This window comes from Mus caroli, unplaced genomic scaffold (genome assembly GCF_978045245.1).
Source record: "Mus caroli unplaced genomic scaffold, Mus_caroli_1 scaffold_14, whole genome shotgun sequence".
Taxonomy (NCBI): domain Eukaryota; kingdom Metazoa; phylum Chordata; class Mammalia; order Rodentia; family Muridae; genus Mus; species Mus caroli.
Genome location: NW_028227269.1, coordinates 85467837 through 85488983, shown reverse-complemented (window position 1 = coordinate 85488983; position 21147 = coordinate 85467837). Strand labels below are relative to the sequence as shown.

General features: G+C 49.9%; 1 protein-coding gene and 1 long non-coding RNA gene across 2 annotated transcripts; both read left to right on the top strand.

Annotated features, from left to right (window-relative positions):
• Positions 1–2904: 2904 nt before the first annotated feature.
• On the top strand, positions 2905–7065 carry Irf2bpl (interferon regulatory factor 2 binding protein like). The gene has a single exon (XM_021179261.3). The coding sequence runs from the start codon at positions 3870–3872 to the stop codon at positions 6201–6203; it is 2334 nt and encodes a 777-aa protein (XP_021034920.1). The 5' UTR covers positions 2905–3869; the 3' UTR covers positions 6204–7065.
• A 1656-nt stretch (positions 7066–8721) lies between these two features.
• LOC147001281 (uncharacterized) lies at positions 8722–13349 on the top strand. The gene is made up of 2 exons (XR_015045132.1): positions 8722–8902; positions 13051–13349. It is a non-coding gene; the product is annotated as an uncharacterized LOC147001281 (long non-coding RNA).
• Positions 13350–21147: the final 7798 nt, after the last annotated feature.

Sequence of the window (21147 nt, the reverse complement as noted above, 5' to 3'; positions counted from 1 at the left end):
TTGGTTTAATAGAGAGAAAGATAAATAATGTAAAGAAATGGGTCAGCCAGCCAAGGCAAAGTTCAGGCTGGTAGGGATGGACTGTTTTCTTTTTTTTTTTTTTTTTTTTGGTTTTTCGAGACAGGGTTTCTCTGTATAGCCCTGGCTGTCCTGGAACTCACTTTGTAGACCAGGCTGGCCTCGAACTCAGAAATCCGCCTGCCTCTGCCTCCCGAGTGCTGGGATTAAAGGCGTGCGCCACCACGCCCGGCAGGGATGGACTGTTTTCACTCACTCCAGGGTAGTGGTGGTATGAGGAAGGCTGACTTCTAAGAGTGCAGAGACACTCCTGAGCAGCTGGCCACACAGCACCCTGCTCCAAGCCAGCCAGGCTAAGTTGATCATTGCTCTGGAGCACACAGTGAGCTCACTGTTTTTGTAAAAACAGAAACTGGGTTGCTCTGAGATGAAAGCAGCTCCCTAAGGGCTCTTCTCCTTCTCCTTGCAAGCTCTCCTTTCCATTGCACTTAGAACCCAGAATGAAGATCTTGATGCTGGGAAAACGCCCGAATAGCTTTTGGAGATCAAATGTCAAAATAAAAGTATTTCTTGTTGCTTCAACCGACTGTAATAGCGGTCATAAGTAATGATCATAATGCCTCATGCACGTTAATACTTTCACAGGTTAGCCAGTGACAGTAGCGAGATCATCAATCAGCACTAGTGTCTGACTGTGGCAGTTTCCTGTGAGTGCAATCATGAGGTCTTCATACTGTTTGGTGGTTCATTTATGCTTCAGTCTGCACAGCGACACCTTCACAGCTTCTCTATGTGGAAGAATTCAGTAGTACAGTCTGGAAGGGGATCCTAAGGGCTCACTATGAAAGGGCACTTGCATAGCACTTTATATGTATGTAACAAAAAAATGGGATGCTGATAGAAAATCTCAGCCCAGACGATGCCGGGGCCTAGCAAACACAGGTGTGGATGTTCACAGACAGCTATTGGATGTATCACAGGGCTCCCAATGGAGAAGCTAGAGAAAGTACCCAAGGAGCTAAAGGGATCTGCAACCCTATTGTTGGAACAACATGATGTACTAACCAGAACCCCGGAGCTCTTGTCTCTAGCTGCATATGTATCGAAAGATGGCCTAGTCGGCCATCAATGGAAAGAGAGGCCCATTGGACTTGCAAACTTTATATGCCCCAATATAGGGGAATGCCAGGGCCAAAAGAATGGGAATGGGTGGGTAGGGAAGTGGGGGGCGCTATGGGGGACTTTTGGGATAGCATTGGAAATGTAATTGAGGAAAATATGTAATAAAAATATTAAAAATTAAAAAAAAAAGAAAAGAAAATCTCAGCCCCCTACATCATCTCTGGGAGCCTTAGCTTGTGTGCACCACCACCTCTCAAACCAAACTTACTGGATTTAGATCCCAGACCAGCTGCTGCAATAACTTCAGACTTCTCTATTTTCCTAGTCTGTAAAATGGAATGGAACCTACCTTTGTATAAGGCATTACAGGTTTAATAACATAAATACCTCTTTATATAATGTATCTATATTATAGTGAAAATAATAAGCTGAAGCAAAGGAATTACTTGCCTAGTACCTATCTTTTTACCTGTCTCAGAGTAATCTGTCACAAACACAAGGCACAAACTGAAGTCTCCAACAACCCATCAAGCTGAGATAATTCCATTTTGCAGAAGGAAAATATTATATAAACTGAGCTCAAGGTTACAAAGCCCGGGGTAGCAACAGTGAAGAAATTCCACACCCTGTAGGCCCAACCCAGCCTTATCAAATCTCCTCCCCTCCACCAGACTTCCACAGGGATTATCTTAATTTACATAAGAAAAAAGCAAACTCAATAAATAGAAAAACCAAGGGAAATGCTCTGGTCAGAGCTCTGACCAACCCTATCAGTTTTTACAGTAAGCAATAATGATGGGAGGTGATCTTAGAAGGGCAAGGAAATCATGACCTCTCCAAGTGCGCTGGGGCAGTGTGGAAAGAAATCACAACACACAGAAGGAACTTTGAAAACTGTCTATGCTTTATTTATGTATGGTTCTAAGGATGGAGCTCTGAGCCTGGGTCATTCTGAACAAGCCCTCCCTCGGTCTAGCGCCCAGTATTGTTAAATGTCCCCCACCCCCATCCCCTTTATGAAACCCAGAAAACCACTCACCTGTTTGGCTAATTCCACACTCCCCCTTCCCTGCCCTTCACTGCAGCTGTATTCAGAAGGTCTCCGAGTGCTCATAGCTTCTTTAGACATTCAGTCAAAATATGTTAGAGAGTTCGGCCAGGGAGAGAGTGGCTCATTTAACGCCTTTCTCTCAACTCCACTTCCATTCTTAGGCTGAGTCGCAAAAGCAAATCTAAAAAGGTAATTTCTGGAAGATTGGGGAAATGCTAATTCTGCAGGTGTTTGGGCACCAATGGTGGCAAGGAATGTAATATTAACAGGGGAGGGAGCTCTCATTGCAGATTAAATAGGTAATACCTTTATATGAAATTCAAAGTGAAACTCCTCGAACAGGGCATTTAATTTTACTGCCTGGGGCTTTGGTGGGGTGGGAAACGGGGAATCGGAAACAACACTCGTGGCTCTTAAATGTTTTGTTACTTGGGAAAGCAAGGCAGGAAAAGGAAAGGTCATCGCCTGTTTCATCCCGCCTCCCCGCCCCGAACCCCCCCCTCCTCCCCGCACCCAAACCCTGGACTTGCAGCTTTAGCTCCCGGGGCCTCAGCTGTGGTACACACACGGCCGAAGAGGGGGGGAGGGGAGGAGAGGGTGGAGGCGCGGAGGAGGGGCCGACAGGGAGGAATCTGGGCATGCTGCCGCGCATGCGTCTTTCGCGAGCAACAAGTGGGCTCCACAGACAGAGGAAGTGTAAAGGGGGGGTGGGGGACTGGTGCAGAGCATGGCGGTGACGTCAGCGCTCCGCCCGGGCGGCATCCCGCGCGGCCAAGCCGGGGACAGCGCGAGCCGCAGCCCGAGCAGGAGCGCTGAGACGCGCCTCCGGAACGTAGAGTAACAATCACAACCCCACATTCCAGGCGAGCGCGAGCGGGAAGGGATGCGACCCGGGTGGAGGCGCCGAGCGAGCGCCCTGCAGCCAACGTGAGCGCCGCCAGCCTCTGGGGCCGGAGAGGTGCTCAGGCCAGGGGGCGGTGGGAGCCTGCGTGCGTGCGCTCCTCTCCTCTGCTCTCGTGTGTCTTGGAAACGGTGGCCGCGGTGGCCGGCTCCCTCCGGCGTGCAAACCCAGGCGCCGCCAGCGCAACGGCCGTCGCTGCGGAGGGGAAACGCTCCTCTCTTGGCAGCCACCACCTCCTCCCCCGGCCCTCCCGGGGAATCAGCGGCTTCAGCAAGATTGGACCTGGGCACCGGGTGGCACAACCTTCTAACCTTCTCCCCGGGGCGCCTGGCGTAGAGAGGACTCAGATCGTAGGGGGACCCCCTCCGCGCTTCCACGCTTCAATCACTCCGGGGAGGGGGCCAAGAGGCCACTGGCAGCCGGCCCCGGACACCGTAGCCCCCTCCCCCCAGGCCGGGAGCTCGCAGCCCTGATCTGCCGAACCAGGAAGAAGGCTCCCGGTGCTGTTCTCTGGACCAGACAGCCGCAGTAGGAGGTGGGGGCGAGGAGCGTGCGGTACCGGTCGGCCGCCTGGGCGGTGGAGCCCCCGCCGAGAGTCACTGCTGCGCCGGCAGTGGAGACTCGCGCTCTCTCCTGCCCCTGGGGCAGAACTTTCTCACCCCCCTCCGCCCCCCTCCTCCGCAGCCGGACTCCTTCCCCAGCCAGCTAGTCCTCCCGTAGGAGAAGGCGCCGCGGAGACAGCCCGGGCGGGGGCCTACCTTCCCCGAGGCTGGCATCATGTCGGCGGCGCAGGTGTCCTCGTCCCGAAGACAGTCTTGCTACCTATGCGACCTGCCTCGCATGCCCTGGGCCATGATCTGGGACTTCTCCGAACCCGTATGCCGTGGTTGCGTCAATTACGAAGGTGCCGACCGCATAGAATTCGTGATCGAGACAGCACGCCAGCTGAAGCGGGCTCACGGTTGCTTCCAAGACGGTCGCTCCCCCGGGCCGCCGCCGCCAGTCGGGGTCAAGACGGTGGCCTTGTCCGCCAAGGAAGCGGCAGCAGCTGCTGCCGCCGCGCAGCAACAGCAACAGCAGCAGCAACAACAGCAGCAACAGCAGCAGCTCAACCACGTCGATGGATCCACCAAACCTGCAGTGTTGGCTGCTCCGTCCGGTCTGGAGCGTTATGGCCTGAGCGCAGCGGCCGCCGCGGCTGCTGCCGCCGCCGCGGTGGAACAACGCAGCCGGTTCGAGTATCCGCCTCCTCCGGTGAGTCTGGGGACCAGCAGCCACGCCGCCCGGCTGCCCAACGGCCTGGGAGGTCCTAATGGCTTCCCCAAGCCGGCACCAGAGGAAGGCCCCCCGGAGCTGAACCGCCAGAGCCCCAACTCATCCTCAGCAGCAACATCGGTGGCTTCTCGGCGTGGGACGCATAGTGGGTTGGTGACCGGGCTGCCCAACCCGGGTGGTGGCGGGGGACCTCAGCTCACCGTGCCCCCCAACCTATTGCCGCAGACGCTGCTTAACGGCCCGGCCAGCGCCGCGGTGCTGCCTCCGCCCCATGGGTTGGGGGGAAGCCGAGGGCCCCCGACTCCAGCACCTCCGGGTGCTCCCGGGGGCCCTGCCTGTCTCGGGGGTCCCCCGGGTGTGTCAGCCACTGTATCCTCCGCTCCGTCATCGACCTCGTCGACGGTGGCAGAGGTGGGCGTGGGTGCTGCTGGCAAGAGGCCTGGATCGGTGTCGAGCACGGACCAGGAGCGTGAGCTAAAGGAGAAGCAGCGCAACGCTGAGGCCTTGGCCGAGCTGAGCGAGAGCCTGCGCAACCGCGCGGAGGAATGGGCCAACAAGCCCAAGATGGTCCGCGACACGCTGCTCACGCTGGCTGGCTGCACGCCCTACGAGGTGCGCTTCAAGAAGGACCACTCGCTTTTGGGTCGCGTCTTTGCCTTCGATGCGGTCTCTAAGCCGGGCATGGACTACGAGCTGAAGCTGTTCATTGAGTATCCCACGGGCTCCGGCAATGTGTACTCCAGCGCGTCTGGGGTGGCCAAACAGATGTACCAGGATTGCATGAAGGACTTTGGCCGGGGTCTGTCCTCTGGCTTCAAGTACCTGGAGTACGAGAAGAAGCACGGCTCTGGCGACTGGCGCCTACTTGGGGACCTACTGCCCGAGGCTGTGCGCTTCTTCAAGGAGGGCGTGCCCGGCGCGGACATGCTGCCCCAGCCCTACCTAGATGCTAGCTGTCCCATGCTACCCACGGCACTGGTGAGTCTCAGCCGCGCCCCCAGTGCCCCTCCAGGAACTGGAGCCTTGCCACCCGCGGCGCCCACGGGCCGGGGTGCAGCGTCCAGCCTGCGGAAAAGGAAGGCATCCCCGGAGCCTCCAGACTCAGCTGAAAGCGCACTGAAGCTCGGTGAGGAGCAGCAGAGGCAGCAGTGGATGGCAAACCAGAGCGAGGCGCTGAAGCTCACGATGTCCGCGGGAGGCTTTGCGGCGCCGGGACACGCAGCAGGGGGACCACCTCCGCCCCCTCCACCTCTGGGACCTCATTCCAATCGGACCACCCCGCCGGAGTCAGCCCCCCAGAACGGTCCGTCTCCCATGGCTGCCCTCATGTCGGTAGCAGACACTTTGGGCACAGCTCATTCGCCCAAGGACGGCAGTTCAGTGCACTCGACCACTGCATCTGCTAGGCGAAACAGCAGCAGCCCGGTGTCGCCCGCCTCCGTACCGGGGCAGCGTCGCCTGGCATCACGCAATGGGGACCTGAATTTACAGGTGGCGCCCCCGCCGCCTAGCGCCCACCCGGGCATGGACCAAGTACACCCCCAAAACATTCCGGATTCCCCTATGGCCAACAGCGGACCCCTCTGCTGTACCATTTGCCACGAACGTTTGGAGGACACGCATTTCGTTCAGTGTCCGTCTGTCCCTAGCCACAAATTTTGTTTCCCTTGTTCTAGAGAGAGTATCAAGGCCCAGGGGGCCACAGGTGAGGTGTATTGCCCCAGCGGAGAGAAATGCCCCCTAGTCGGGTCTAATGTACCTTGGGCCTTCATGCAGGGCGAAATTGCAACTATCTTAGCTGGGGATGTTAAAGTGAAAAAAGAGAGAGACCCTTGAACCGCAGGGCAGCGACATCCTTTGCCCTAGACCACCTCCTCTTCAATCTAGAGGGCCCTTCCCCCACCTGCCTCCATCTCCCCTATCCACCAAGATGTAGAATTGTGAATATAACTGCAAAAAGTTAGTCTTATGTATAGACATTATTTTCGTCGTATGTTTCTATATTTTGAAACAGGTATGTAACTTCTTCATTTGAAGGATAAGCTGGTTTGTGTTAAGCAGTATAATATTGATTGGGTCTTTCGCATCATATTCGTTAGCATTTATTTGGTGGCAGAATGTTTGCCTAGGTACAGAATTAATAGCCCTTAGCAACGACTGCTGCTGGTGTGTATTTTTGTAAATGTTATGCACTCTGAAAGGAAAAACACACAAAAGAAAAGAGATTTTTGTCGTTTTTTGTTTTGCCAAGGCCAGTGTTGCTGCCTAAAAAAAAAACAAAAACAAAAAAAAACAAAAAAAAAACATTGATACTATAAAATGGTAAAAAGCGTCTTCTTTCTAAACAGCCCCAAGTGTTGAAGTCTATACTTACTTTTGTTCTGTTCTGTTTTGTTTTCCTGTTTTGTTTGCAAAATGGTAAGGGGGGTGTTGGGAGGGGATGGGTGGTTTTTTTTTGTTGCAAGTTTGTGAAGGGGGAAAATGTTTTGATTTGTTTCTACTGACCTGAATGTGTTGGATCTTCACGTGTCGTTTTGTTTTGGCTTTATTGATGCACGGATGCTTTTGAACAGTAGAGCGAAATGCTAGACATGGAGAACTTGCTCTGTTTGTCCTTTCTACATTTCTGTAGTTAACAGAACACTGTAATGTGCCTTGCAGCTTAGTAACTTGTAATAAATTCAATTGATATTAATTCCGCCCTGAGTCAGCAAATTTGTCTTTCTAGGGTTGAAGCTATGCTCCTCCAATTAAAGGGGGACAACTGTTTACCTCCTACTTGGATGGAACCAGGCATCCTGGTTCCTTGGAAGGCTCTCGAGCAGGCTGCCCCACCCCCTGGGTACCAGACTGTTTACATTTACCTCCCCTGTAATCTACAGTTGCTGACTAAGCGATTTCTGTTTACTCTTAAGCATCTTTACCCAACCCCCCATACAGGACCCAGCTGCAAAAAAAAAAAAAAAAAAAAAAAAGCATTGTCAGGAATGCTCTTTGGTGTCTTTCCCCGGGGCTATGAGTAGATCCTGGTACCCAGTGCAGCTGTGACTTAACAAGTGGGAACAGAAGGGAGTATTTTGCCTCTACAGGCAAGGCAGAATTTTCTGTCCTTGTACACTTAAAACAAAAGGTGTCTGGCTGGGCTTTGCTTCCTGTGTGTAGATGAAAATGTGACCAGCCAGCTTCCTGCATCTCCTGCCATGGATGTGTCCCTTAACTGCTCCCATTTCTAAGCTGCCATCACGGACTATCCCTCTGGAACTAAAGACTAAAATAAACCCTTTTCTTCAAAATTAAAAAAGAAAAAAAAAAAAAAAAGCCTAGGTAGGAGTGGGGGCAGGGAAGGGTGTGAGCATCTGGGAGGCAAATGCATGTTGATTGCAAAGCGGTTTTCACCTCATTCATTATATCTCACCCCTTAATGAGTGTTTCTTAAGTCAGGACACAGCTGATCAGAGCAGACGTGGGGGATGGGGGTGAAAGGGAAAGAAAAGCAAAGGTTGCTTAGGCACCAAATGGAATCCATTTCACTGGCAAAGAAACACAACTATCAACTTTGTTGCGAGCATGGCGGGGTGGGGAAAGTACAGAAGTAGCTAAGGCATCCTCTGGAGCTCAGAACCCCCAGCAGGCACCAGACAAGCCTTTCATCTAGCTAGAGCAAGGCTAGCAAACAGTCCTGGTTTGAACCTTGTCCTTTCCTGGAGGCAACAGAGGACTAGAAAACAGAAAGGAAACAAAACAACAGGGGTGATCTGATCTGAAATTAATTCCTAGCCACTCCCCATTCCTGGCTGGGAGAACTGACCCGATCTGGATTGCCTGTCCTTGTTGGAGGAAATGATCTCCCTAAAGAGGAGTCTGGGAGCAGGAAGGTGGGAATGGGTGGCAGGAGGAAATAAACCGTGGGATGGTCCTGAACACCAGCACTATGGAGGTTTGATTGAGTCGGGATTTGCAGTTAATATACCCTTTGAATTTCTGTCCCTGCTTGGCCACCATATTGAAGTGGAACCCAGAATCCCAGTGTCCCTGTGTGGGTGTGTATGTTTGGGAATGGGACTCTGTGGTGCTCTTGATGGTTCTGCAGCATGAAACATGGGAGGTGCCTGGCTCACCTCTAAGAATCTCCTTACATATAATATAAATAGATGTTCATTCCTGTCGGCTCCCTGCAAATGTGTCCTTGCGTTTTCATCTGTTGCCAAGTGTTGTATTGGTGCTTATGAGTCATGAAACCTATTTTCATCCTCCAGGGTAATTAACTTGGTGTCGGTAATGCATCGTAGACTGTAGGAAGAGTTAATTCTAAAACGCATCCTGGACCAGCGACCAATCACTTAAAGGTCTGGGCTGGCTTTTCTTACAGCCTCATTAATAAAAACCTGAGCAGGTTTCGCCTGGAAGATTCTTCAAGGTGCTCCCAACCCCCACACCAAATGTACATGCTCTTGAAATGGGTGAATCTAAGAGGGAAAAGCCCCTCCTCCCCCATCAGCCAGGATGTGAGGATTGCCAGTCTGGGTGTGAACGCTGTGAGTAGTGTCTGTCCTGTTACCTACCTGTGCACACACAGGCTCCCTTCTGCCTGCCACTCTGTCTTCGTTGCTTTGGTATTATGTTCAGGAACTTTTAGGATTACAAAGCCCTTGATTACTAGTACATATGGGCAAGTGGCCTGTCATTAAGAGCTGCGAACAGTGTTGTTTTCTCCCCCTGTTGTTGCTGGGTGCTATTATTAGGAGAAGCAGCAGCTGGAGTAACGAAGCATCAAGCCGAGGATCCTGGGTTGGTTTCACTTAAGGAAGCCTGACTTGACCAGACTCAGCAGAGAGCTGTAAACTGGAGGAAGCACTCAAGAGGTCAGGGCAGAACTCTGGCTGCCAGTGAATCATACATAACTGGTGCAGTTAATTTAAGTTTACAATAGCCGTGGGCTGCTTGTTAAATGGTAGCTCTCTTGGGGCGGGGCATGATGAGTGATAAGACCCTTCTCTTTGCTGGAATTGTTCAGCACCCAGTATGGTTGCCTTAACTAGTCTCTATTTGGTTCTCAGGTTGGTTCTCCCTTCCCTGAAGAGGTCCACACTGGACACCTAGGAAGCATTTTCCTTCTCTGGCCCTAGGGATTATGGTGTATTTCAGAGACTCACAGCCAAGCGTCTAGCTGACTGACTGTAAGCTCCCTTTATCCCTGCGTTACTTGGGCGTATCCCTACTCCAGCTACTCATCCATCTCACTTTGGTCTCAGAACCATAGACAGTGGCCCCCATTTACAGTCTATACTATATTATTTGTATGCCTTACCTGTGAGTCTAATACAACCTTAATGATTCCTTAAGTGAATTTGGGGTGGGACCATGAAAATGTAACAGCTTTTGGAAGAATAAACTGGTGGGTAGATAAAGCCATTTTTGATACTGAAGGCAAGACCATGGAAGATCTATCTGCGGGAGAGCTCATGATTGCAAACTCTTAATAGTAAAATTCCAGCCTGGCAGTGATGGCGCATGCCTTTAATCCCAGCACTTGGGAGGCAGAGGCAGGCAGATTTCTGAGTTCAAGGCCAACCTGGTCTACAGAGTGAGTTCCAGGACATCCAGGGCTACACAGAGAAACCCTGTCTCAAAAAACAAACAAACAAACAAACAAACAAACAAAAAAAACAAAAGTAAAACTCCAGATAGTCCAGATACATTCTCCCATGTATCCAGGACTGGTGATAAAATGAGATTCAGTATTTGAATACTTTGGACCGTCTCAGGTAGCCAATGCTGGCTTCGAACTTTCGATAGTGGACTATAGGAATAAGCCCCCAGGCCCAGCTTTCTGAAATTCACTTTTGTTTCTTCCTAAACCTCATCAAGAACAGGAAGTTGGACATGGGAATGACCCTAAGGCCTAGTGAAAAACCTTGTTTATTTGACAAGCCTTTATTTGGTGATTGACCCCTAGGGCTCCATCAATGTAACCCGGTGCTCTACCGCAGAACTATAGCCCTAGCACCTTCTTTACTCTTTATTTTGAGACAGGGAACTCACTAAATTGTTCAGGATGACCCAAACATGTTTTGTTTTGCTTTTCAAGATTTATAGACCATGTTCTCCTCAAAGTCACAGAGATCCACCTGCCTCTGCCTCCTAAGTGCTTGGATTAAAGGCATGGGCCACCACTCCCTGACTCCAAACATTTTTCCCCCCAGGGTTTCACTATGTAGTAGGCCCGGCTGGCTTGGAATTTGCTGTAGATGAGACTGGCCTTGAACTCAGAGGGAGAGGGACTGACCTATCTCTATCTCTATTTCCTGGGATTAAAGAAGTGCACCATCGCCGGGTGTGGTGGCGCACGCCTTTAATCCCAGCACTTGGGAGGCAGAGGCAGGCGGATTTCTGAGTTCGAGGCCAACCTGGTCTACAAAGTGAGTTCCAGGACAGCCAGGGCTACACAGAGAAACCCTGTCTCAAAAAAAAAAAAAAAAAAAAAGAAGTGCACCATCGCGCCCAGCATGACTATTTCTAAAGGGATGTAGGAACAGCTACAGCCCATCTATGGAACTTGAGTTTAGAACTCAGGTCTGTGCTTGATCAGGCTTTTAAACTCAAAGCAGGGAGAAGAGATACAGCTTACCTGTGGTTACAGAATGGCAGAGACTGAACTAGATTCCCATTTGGAAACAGCCTTAGTAGACACTAAAGTTAAAACCAACTAACTGCCTGGCAGTGGTGGTGCCTGCCTTTAATCCCAGGATTTGGGAGGCTGAGGAAGGCGGATTTCTCAGTTTGAGGCCAGCCTGGACTACAGAGTTCCAGGAGTGCCAGTGTTATACAGAGAAACCCTGTCTTGAAAAACAAAACAAAAACCAACTAACCAAATCCTCTAAAGATTCTTGGTTTAACTACATTTGTCTACCAAAAGTAAGGACAATCGATGGTGGGCAAAGTCCCCAGGGAGTGGGGCACACTGTCTTCATTAACTCTTGGAAGATGGCAAGCATCATTAGTCTCGTGGTTTTTGGTCATACCTTAGCAACGTTTCTAGTTTTCTGACTATAAATGTCAGGCAGGATTGAATTGTAAAGTCTTTTCTTAACCTTTCATCTCTGTAACGCCAAACCTCCTCCCCATTTGCTAATTGGAAACTTCTGAAGGTTTAAAGACAGACAATGGACTGCAAACCCAACTAGGGACAACCGTCTGGGCGAGCAAGGAAGAGAGGGTGGGGGAGGGAGAGACACTGGGGACTCTTTCTTACTCTCTCAAGCTTAGGGGTTCTCAGCTCTCTCCTTATCATTCTTCTTGCCTGGCTGATTCTCCCACTGCAAAGAGGGAACTGAAAGGGACAGTAACAAACCAGATGCCAGGTAGAACGAAACACACTGAGTGGCCAACCTTCAGGGTATTCTGAGAGGAAGATGTGTCATCCTGTTTTATGCGGAGATCAACTGAACACAGAAAGACTGAATTACCCCGAGTTCAAGCCCAGGTTGGCCTAGATCCTGCACTCCTCTGATATCGGTTTTTCTGCACCTTTTACTTCTGACCTTCTGACCCCTGGAAGCCAAGGCTCTGAGCATGAGTAACAGCCATTCCCATGGCCTTCTTCCCAGGTTTCAGTGTAAGCCTTAGAGCCATCTTCAGGAAGACTGGAGGTGATGCACTATCCCAGCAAGGTGCAAGGTTCAGTTGGGGTCCTGAAGCAAAGCTGTTTTCCTGGAGTCTTCCTCCATTACCTCCTACTGTGGTGTCTGATAAAATAGAGATGGGCAGGGAGCAGATGATCCGTCTCCACTCTAATGGCTATTGCTCCTGTGAGGGTCATCAACCCCACTGACCAACTCGATCCCTGACATTTTCAATTGTGTTAGTGGGAAATTGGCGCATTTATTCTTGGACCTTGTTTGGTCATTCTCCCTTGTTAGTGGACCTCAGAAATGCATCCATGAGCAGGACAGTCCCTGTTCCGATGGTCCTGAGAAAGCTCACCTTTTTTTTAAGAGCTGTTAGCTGTGAGCCTTTAGTTTAGACACGACTAGAGAGACATGCCCGAGCCTCCCCACTGATCTCCTCATGGCTCTGTTTGGTCTCTCCCTACTTCAGGCCTTGATTTTGTGACAATGAATCCTTTTCCACATGAATATATCACCCTTTGCTTAGAAAGGCCACTTAAGACTGGACATATAGCAACAAAACAAGAGGCGGTTTTGTTGTTTTGTTTTGTTTGTTGGTGGTTTTGGTGGTTTTGGTGGTTTTTCTAAACAGGGTTTCTCTGTAGCCCTGGCCATTCTGAAACTCATAGGCCAGGCTGGTATCAAACTCAGCAATCCCCCTGCCTCTGCCTCCCTAGGGCTGGGATTAAGGGTGTTTGCCACCACCTCCTAGATGAGTGTTGTAATCCCAGAATTTGGGAAGTAGAGGCAGGAAAATCAGGAGTTCAAGGTGACCCTTTGCTATATAGCACTTTAGTGGCCATCGTGGGCTATAAGAGACCCTGGGTTTCTGAATAAAGCCACATATGATGGTGAGAGCCTGTAATCTAAGCATTTAGGAGGTAGAGGAAGATTAAAGTTTAGTGTCATTTTGGCTAACCCTGGAATTTAAAACCATCTTGGGCTACCTAAAGCTTAATCTCAATAAAAGTAAATAAAACTAAAGTAGAAAGTTTTGTTGTTTGTTTGTTTTTTAGGAAAAGGAAAAAGAAGACATCTCCCTTGGCTATAATCCTATCCTGGGCACATGGACCAAGCTTCCTGATAACAAGAGGCGGTTTTGTTGTTTTGTTTTGTTTGTTGGTGGTTTTGGTGGTTTTTCTAAACAGGGTTTCTCTGTAGCCCTGGCCATTCTGAAACTCATAGGCCAGGCTGGTATCAAACTCAGCAATCCCCCTGCCTCTGCCTCCCTAGGGCTGGGATTAAGGGTGTTTGCCACCACCTCCTAGATGAGTGTTGTAATTTTTAAGAAAAAATTAAAGGGTGGTCAAGAACACTTATTGTGCTTCCAGAAGACTCAAGTTCTGCTCCTAGCACCTGCACAGTGACTTACAGGCATCTCTATCTTAAGGTCTAGGGAATCCGACACCTTCTGCCATCCTCAGGCACACACATGGTGCACATACAAACACGAAGGCCAAACACTCAACTACAAGTTACTACATGCCTTTGATCCCTGCACACAGTGAATCGTAGATGAGGCCATTCTACTGGAGATCTAACCTAGAGATACCTTACACAAGCAAGCAAGCAAAAAATGCACCACACTTATTTATATTAAGAAAAGAAAATATTACTCCCGGCACTTGGGAGGCAGAAGCAGGCAGATCTCTGTGAGTTTGAAGTCTGTCTGGTCTACAGAGTGAGTTCCAGATTGGCAAGGACTACATAGAGAGACCCTGTCTCAAAAGACTAAGAAAGAGAACGACAGAGTGACAGAGACAGACAGAGACACAGATAGACAGACACCACAGGGGAGAGAAAGAGAGAGAGAGAGAGAGAGAGAGAGAGAGAGAGAGAGAGAGAGAGAGAGAGAGAGAGAGAGAGTTACAGAGCTACTCAGAAGAAAGAAGGCCACTCTCCTTTTGTTCCACATCTTCAGCTCTCCACAGAGGGCATCACAGTGCAGTCCTGTGTGAGGGCTTTCATCAGTACTCAGTGTGCAAAGAAGCTGAGATCTATACCACAGCTGTCCTGGGGCTTAGCACATGCCAGAGACAAGGAGAACAGTATAGGATAAAGACCTGATTTTGGGTCACAGAGGCTCCCTACCTGAACCTGGGGAGTCCCCATCCCCTCAGCAAGGGTTAGCTTTTTTTTTTTTTTTTTTTTTTTTTTTTTGGTTTTTCGAGACAGGGTTTCTCTGTGTAGCCCTGGCTGTCCTGGAACTCACTCTGTAGACCAGGCTGGCCTCGAACTCAGAAATCTGCCTGCCTCTGCCTCCCGAGTGCTGGGATTAAAGGCGTGTGCCACCATGCCCAGCTTAGTTTATATTCTTTATAAAGTTCTGGACAAAGGGCCAGTATACAAAGAAACTTTGTCTCAAAAAACAAACAAGCCGGGCGTGGTGGCGCACGCCTTTAATCCCAGCACTTGGGAGGCAGAGGCAGGCGGATTTCTGAGTTCGAGGCCAGCCTAGTCTACAAAGTGAGTTCCAGGACAGCCAGAGCTATACAGAAAAACCCTGTCTCGAAAAACCAAAAACGAACAAACAAACAAACAAAAAAGGGCCAGTGTGCCCGAATGTATGTATGGGTGCATATATATGCATAGGTGTATATATGTCTGTCTTTGGCTTACATCCAGTGCACTTACATGTATGGTCCAGCTCCTTAAGCTAGTCTCTATATGGTAGCTTGAGTGTTCTTTGGAAGGGATGGACAGCGACAGAGCATGGAGCAGGCCAGGTATCCCCTGCAATGTTCCAGAGACCCCCCACCCCCACCCCATTGCAGCTGGCAGAATTGTACCCAAGGAGATCACCTGAGGAGCTTGGCTGAAAGGAAAAAGGGCAGAAAGAGGACAGGGAAGGGGTATAGAGCTTGTCTAGCAAGCACGAGCCTTGAATTCTACCCTTAGCATCAATAAATAAATATGTAGATAAATAAGCAAAAAAAGTATGACATTTTATTAACTAAGATTATCAGCTTATGAATTGAGTCTTGATGTTTGTTTTTGTTTTTGGTTTTTTTTTTTTTTTTTTTTTTTTTTGGTTTTTCGAGACAGGGTTTCTCTGTGTAGTCTTGGCTGTCCTGGAACTCACTCTGTAGCCCAGGCTGGCCTCGAACTCAGAAATCCGCCTGCCTCTGCCTCCGGAGTGCTGGGATCAAAGGTGTGCGCCACCACTGCCCAGCACTATGAGGATTCTTATTTGAGGAACTAGATGAGATTGGTATTCAGGAAAGACATACTATAAACAAATGAAAGAATAATAAATAAAAATATACAACAGGGCAAGCTAGGAGTGGTAGTGTATGCTTGAATTCTAAGCACTTGGGAGGCAGGAGGATCAAGAATTCAGGGTCAGCCTCAGCTCCATAGAAAGTCCAAAGCCAGTCTGGGTTTATGTGACAACCTGTATCAAGAACAAGAAAGAGTCTAATGTAACCTTCAGACCCGCAGTGGTATAACACTGTCATGTATAATTTCTCCATTATCACGACTCATCTTTGAGGTTGGCAGTGATAGTGTTCTCGACAGAAAAACATCCCTAGTAGGTCTTGTCAGTGCCTCTCCCTCCTTCCTGAGGCTCGCCCTCACTCCTTTCTGACAGCCGCCTCTAGCCTAGCTCCCTCGTCTTCCAGGGAGCCAGGGGTTTTGGTTGTGAGGAGAATCGGAGAACTTGAAGTCCCACTCCAGGGCCCAGGCTCTGGACCACCTGTAGCTCTAGCAGCCCCAGGAGGCCTGGCTACAGCTGAGAACAGGTTTGGGTGGCTGGTGGTGCCTGCAGTGCTGATGGCCAGCGCCCTGGGAGAGGCGGCTGTGGAATGCTGGCCCTGTAGACCTGAAGGAATTAACTCAATGCCCTGGGCCGCAGCCCAGACTGTCATGTGACTACCTCCCACAAGCTCCCCTTCCCCTAACTTCTTGTCTTCCTGGAGTCTAAGCTTGGAGCACTACTGGTCTTGGATCAGAGCCCAATGGCAGCTGACCACTCCTTGGGGAGCAGCCGACAGTCTCACTAGTTCACTCTTGGTGGGGTCCCGGTGGAGTTCTGGAAATATTGTTGCAGGGTGATAAAGGGCGGTGGCTGAGAGCATCTCCAAGGTAGAAGAGGATGGGGGCGGATAGGGAGTCAAAGAAGCAGCAGCAGGGAGTGGTAGTCCTCCACTTCACCAGCACCCTGCTAGGAAGCAGCCTCTTTGGTTCCAAGCCTCTCCTGCCCAGCTGGGCCTCCAGACAGTGTCTGGGAAAGAGGCCTGGGAGAGACAAAGCCACCCTAGGGCAGGAAGCCAGTACCAACCACTCCTAGTAGGCCTCAGGGACCAGCCCCCCCCCCCCAGTCTTGTGACTCCCGCCTGTCCTTAGATCCCACCCATCTTGTGCAGGCAAAAGTAGGGGTGAGCATGTTTCTGTCTACCTACTGCTTCAGACTCTAGCCACTGGGGCAAGAGGGCTGTGCAGGCAATCTCCACCATTTCCTTCTTTGTTCTGTACAGTTCAGGTCAAGCCCTTGTCACTGGAAACCAGCTTAGTCAGGACCTGTGGCTTCCCTTCAACACCTGCTCCACCTGCTGCTGGGGCCTGTTCCCAGGCTCTCTCCTTCCACACTGTGGTTGATGGCCTGGAACAGGGCTGGGGTCTCTTAAGATGGCAGAGGTGGCCCTCTGAGCAGACAGTGAGAGTGTGCACAGCCCAGACAGTAGCTTCTGCTCTAATCCCCTCCCTCACTCTCAGTTCTCCAACACTCAACTGTTGGTAGATGTCTGAGTTCAAATTCTGGCTCTGCTATCAGCTCTGAGCAAGCTACAGATCTCTTCCGGACCTTAGCATCTTCCTTTGGGACTGATATTGTCTCCTTATAACAGTGTGGGTGAAAAAAGGAAAGATGATGCTCACTGCCAGTCTAGGATCCAGGGCTGCCAGTGGATTTTAGCCATGACTTTTCATTTGTTGGTTCAGGGTGTGTGTGTGTGTGTGTGTGTGTGTGTGTGTGTGTAGGAATAAGGATGGGAGGTCAGGAAGGGGGGGCGGCGCTAAGCACTCAGTGGTTTAGAACACTTACTGTTTTAGCAAGAGGACAGGGTTTGGGTTCAAGCACCAAGTATAGTGGCTCACAATGGTCTGTAACTCCAGGTCCCGGGGTTCTAATGCCCTCTTCTGGCCTCCTCAGGCACTGCATGCATGTGGTACACCTACTTACAAGCAGGCAACATACTCATGCAAATAAAATAAAAATCAACAAAGAGAAGCTGGCGTGATGGTGCACATTTTTAATCCCAGGATTCTGGCAGCAGAGGCAGGTGGGTTTTTTTCTAAGTTTGAGACCACTCTGGTCTACATAGTGAGTTCCAGGGCAGTCCAAATTACATAGAAAGACCCTGTCCCGGCTGGAAAGATGGCTCAGCGGGTAAGAGCACTGACTGCTCTTCCGAAGGTCCTGAGTTCAAATCCCAGCAACCACATGGTGGCTCAGAACCATCTTTAATGAGATCTGATGTCTTCTTCCAGTGCTTCTGAAGACAGCTACAGTGTACTTATTTATAATAATAAATAAATCTTTGGGCCTGAGCGAGCAGAGTTGACTGGAGTGGGTGGGGTTGACTGGATCGAGCAGAGGTCCTGAAATTCAATTCCCAACCACATGAAGGCTCACAATGTACTCATATACATTAAATAAATAAATAAATAAATAAATAAATAAATCTTTTAAGAAAGCAAAAAGAAAAACCCTGTCTCAAAACAAAAACCAAAAAGAAAAAGGGAAAGAAAGAAGGAAGGAGGTTAGTTAACACATAGATGGTATAGCGGTACATGCCTTTAGTCTCAGAACTCAGGAGGAAGCCTGATCTACACTGTGAGTTCCAGCCAGGGCTACATAGTGAGACTCTGTCTCAAAACAAACAAACAAACAAACAGGCAGGTAGTATCAGAGAAAATCAATAATCAGTTGTTAGAGCCGCAGGGAGGAAGAAAGAGTTATTTTTATTTATGTATATGTATGGGTGCGTGTCTTTGTGGAGGCATGTGCACATAAGAAGGGGTGCCTGTAGCAGGCCTTCTCTCACTTGCTGGATCACAGTGCCATGCATCCCCTATCTTAGCCAACACTGTAACTGCTGACTTTCAGGGACTCCCAGACTCCCAGGTTCCACATGTGATCTGGAAGAGGAAAGAGGAAAGGGAGGGAGCCCTGTGCACCCAGGAGAAGATTTCCACCCTAAGTCATGCTCTCAGGCCCTGGAAGCCACGTCCATTTGACTTGGTCTAGGTTACATGGTTTCCTAAGCAAGAAGCAGTTTGGGAACATTGTGAGTTCCAGGAAGAACGGGCTTCACGGTTCTGGGTTTTGTGGTCACACAGGAACTCAGATCCAAAAGGACAGTTTGAACCTTTGCTGACTTTTTTTTTTTTTTTTTTTTTTTGGTTTTTTGAAACAGGGTTTCTCTGTGTAGCCTTGGCTGTCCTGGAACTCACTCTGTAGACCACGCTGGCCTTGAACTCAGAAATCTGCCCACCTCTGCCTCCCAAGTGCTGGGATTAAAGGTGTGTGCCACCACTGCCCAGCATTTTTTTTTTTTTTTCTGACTTCTTGTGGTAGACAAGTGCTTGACACTAAACCATGGCCCTCCCGTCTTTTACTTCTGAAAACCTTAGGTTATTTTATATTTTGGAGTCTCACTAGATAGCCCAGGCTTGCCTCTATATAGCCCAGGCTAGCCTCAGACTCACCATCCTCCTGCCCCAGCCTCTTGGCTGTTAGAATTATAAACATGCCCCATTATATGCCTGACCCAGCTGTTATTTTCTGGTTTTGTTTTTTTTTTTTTAAGACAGGGTTTCTCTGTGTAACCCTGTAATCCTGGTACTCACTCTGTAGACCAGGCTATCCTCAAACTTCCAGAGATCTGCCTGCCTCTGCCTCCTGAGTCCTGGGATTAAAGGTATATACATGTCTGGCCATTTTCTTTTTGAAAAAGATTTTATGTAAGTTTGTATGTGTATACTTTATATGGGATCTCTAGCTGATCTATAGGGCTGACCTTAAACTTGCTATGTGAGTGGTAACTTTAACTTCTAATTTTCCTATCCCTACTTCCTGAGTGCTGGGATTATAAAGATGCCCTGACTCACCCGGTTTATGTGGCACTAGGGCTGGAACCCAGTGGCATGTCCCAACCGCTGCTGACCTCCCCTCCCCCTCCTCCTCCCCTCCCCTCCCCTCCTGGTAGCACAGAAGTCTTGATGCACCTCCTCACAAGGGCAAATGCAAAGCAGAAACACTTAAACCTTAAAGTAAACTCCACGGAGATGACCAGCCAGGTGCTCATCTCTCAGTGTGGAAAAGGCTGCTTCCTCGCTATTTTTGAAGCACCAAGAGTTTGCCTACCAAAAAGGAAAAAAAAGGGTGGGGGGGACCTGGAGTGAGATGGTTCAGAAGGTAAGAGACATTGCTCCTGTTCCAGAGGACCCTGGTTCAGTTCCCAGCATTCATATCAGGTGGCTCACAACTGCCTATAACTCCAGCTCCAAGGGAACCCACGCCCCTGGCCTCTGAAGTCACCTGCACTCATATGGACACACACACACAAAGGCATACACACATACACATAATTAAAAATAAAGCCGGGCGTGGTGGCGCACGCCTTTAATCCCAGCACTTGGGAGGCAGAGGCAGGCAGATTTCTGAGTTCGAGGCCAGCCTGGTCTACAAAGTGAGTTCCAGGACAGCCAGGGCTACACAGAGAAACCCTGTCTCGAAAACCAAAAAAAAAAAAAAAAAAAAAAACCAAAAAAACACAGCTGGGCGTGGGAGCACACACCTTTAATCCCAGCACTCGGGAGGCAGAGGCAGGTGGATTTCTGAGTTTGGGCCAGCCTGGTCTACAGAGTGAGTTCCAGGACAACCAGGGCTATACAGAGAAACCCTGTCTCGAAAAACCAAAAATAAATAAATAAATAAATAAAATAAAAATAAAACACCCAATTTAAAAAAAACCAAAGGAAATCAAAATGCTCTGATACCTCTTCTCTGCCAGTACCATACATCTGTGTGTCCTCTGCCTCTTGGGCAAGCTGACCTTGCTTGCCCTGTCTCTAGTGCCAGAGGCAGGCTGGCCTGAAATACCAGGGCATTGGGCCACTCTGCCCAGAGCCTTCCTGTGATACATGGAGGCCCTGGGCCAATCAGCCTCTGCTAGGGTGGTTACATCAGAAAAGCCCAGAAAGTTCGGCTGATTTCACCCCACCCCAGTAGAGCGGGGAGTCCTCTAACTGGCAAGGCCGAGCAGGCTGCCCTTTACCCACACCTGCTGCCCAGACCCCCCTACCTCTCCAAGCACGGTCCAGCTACTTACTCTTCAGGTGGGGGAGGGAAGCAGAAAGACTAGAAGCTGCCACAAACTGGCTTTTCCAGATCCTGCCTGTAAACTCAGGTTAAAAATAAAACCACGTGTCCAGGAAGGAGAGGGGAGGGTGGAGGCTCAGTGCCCGCTGGAGGCTAGGACAAGCCCAGGCTACACAGAGAAACCCTGAGAAACAGGCAGATGGGGCAGGCCATCCTAGATCATTCCAGTGAGAGGCACCTTTCAGGTCGCTACCCAGAAAGAGCGACCCTTTTTGGAAGGTCGCTGTCCGGAAGAATTGGGTGGGATCCTTCATGCCTTTGTTCTCTCTGACTTTCTCCTGCTGTGGTTCCCAACTCCTCCCCTGGAGTGATCCCCACCACGGTGGAGCACTCCTCTCTCCTTGCTAGCCCTCCGTGGAGAGGCTCCAGTACCCTGAGTACCACTCCGCGTGCGCGGTACCTCTGACTAACAGGCCAAAGGCAGGAAGCTGGCTGTTGTCTGAGGGAAACACCACCCTTGAGGAAAAGGGAAAGAACGTGTGTGCTGAGGATTTGCCCACATGCTGGTTGCCTCTCACAGGGGCTGCTAGCTTCAGGACTGTCCTCAGTGAGAAAGTCTCACAGCCTGAGAGACGCCCACAACACTGGAGCCATCCTTGCACTGAAAGACACTGAGTGAAGGCTGGGACCCTGCTGCCCAGCTGTGAGGTCATTTGATCCTCACAAAATCCCTTTTTAGTCAGCAGAGAGGAAACTGAGGCAAAATTGAGGTAGAGACTGGGAATAA

What these genes read in the sequence shown, in the direction of transcription:
- Irf2bpl (XM_021179261.3), top strand. Translation starts at nt 3,870, where the DNA reads ATGTCGGCGGCGCAGGTGTCCTCGTCCCGAAGACAGTCTTGCTACCTA.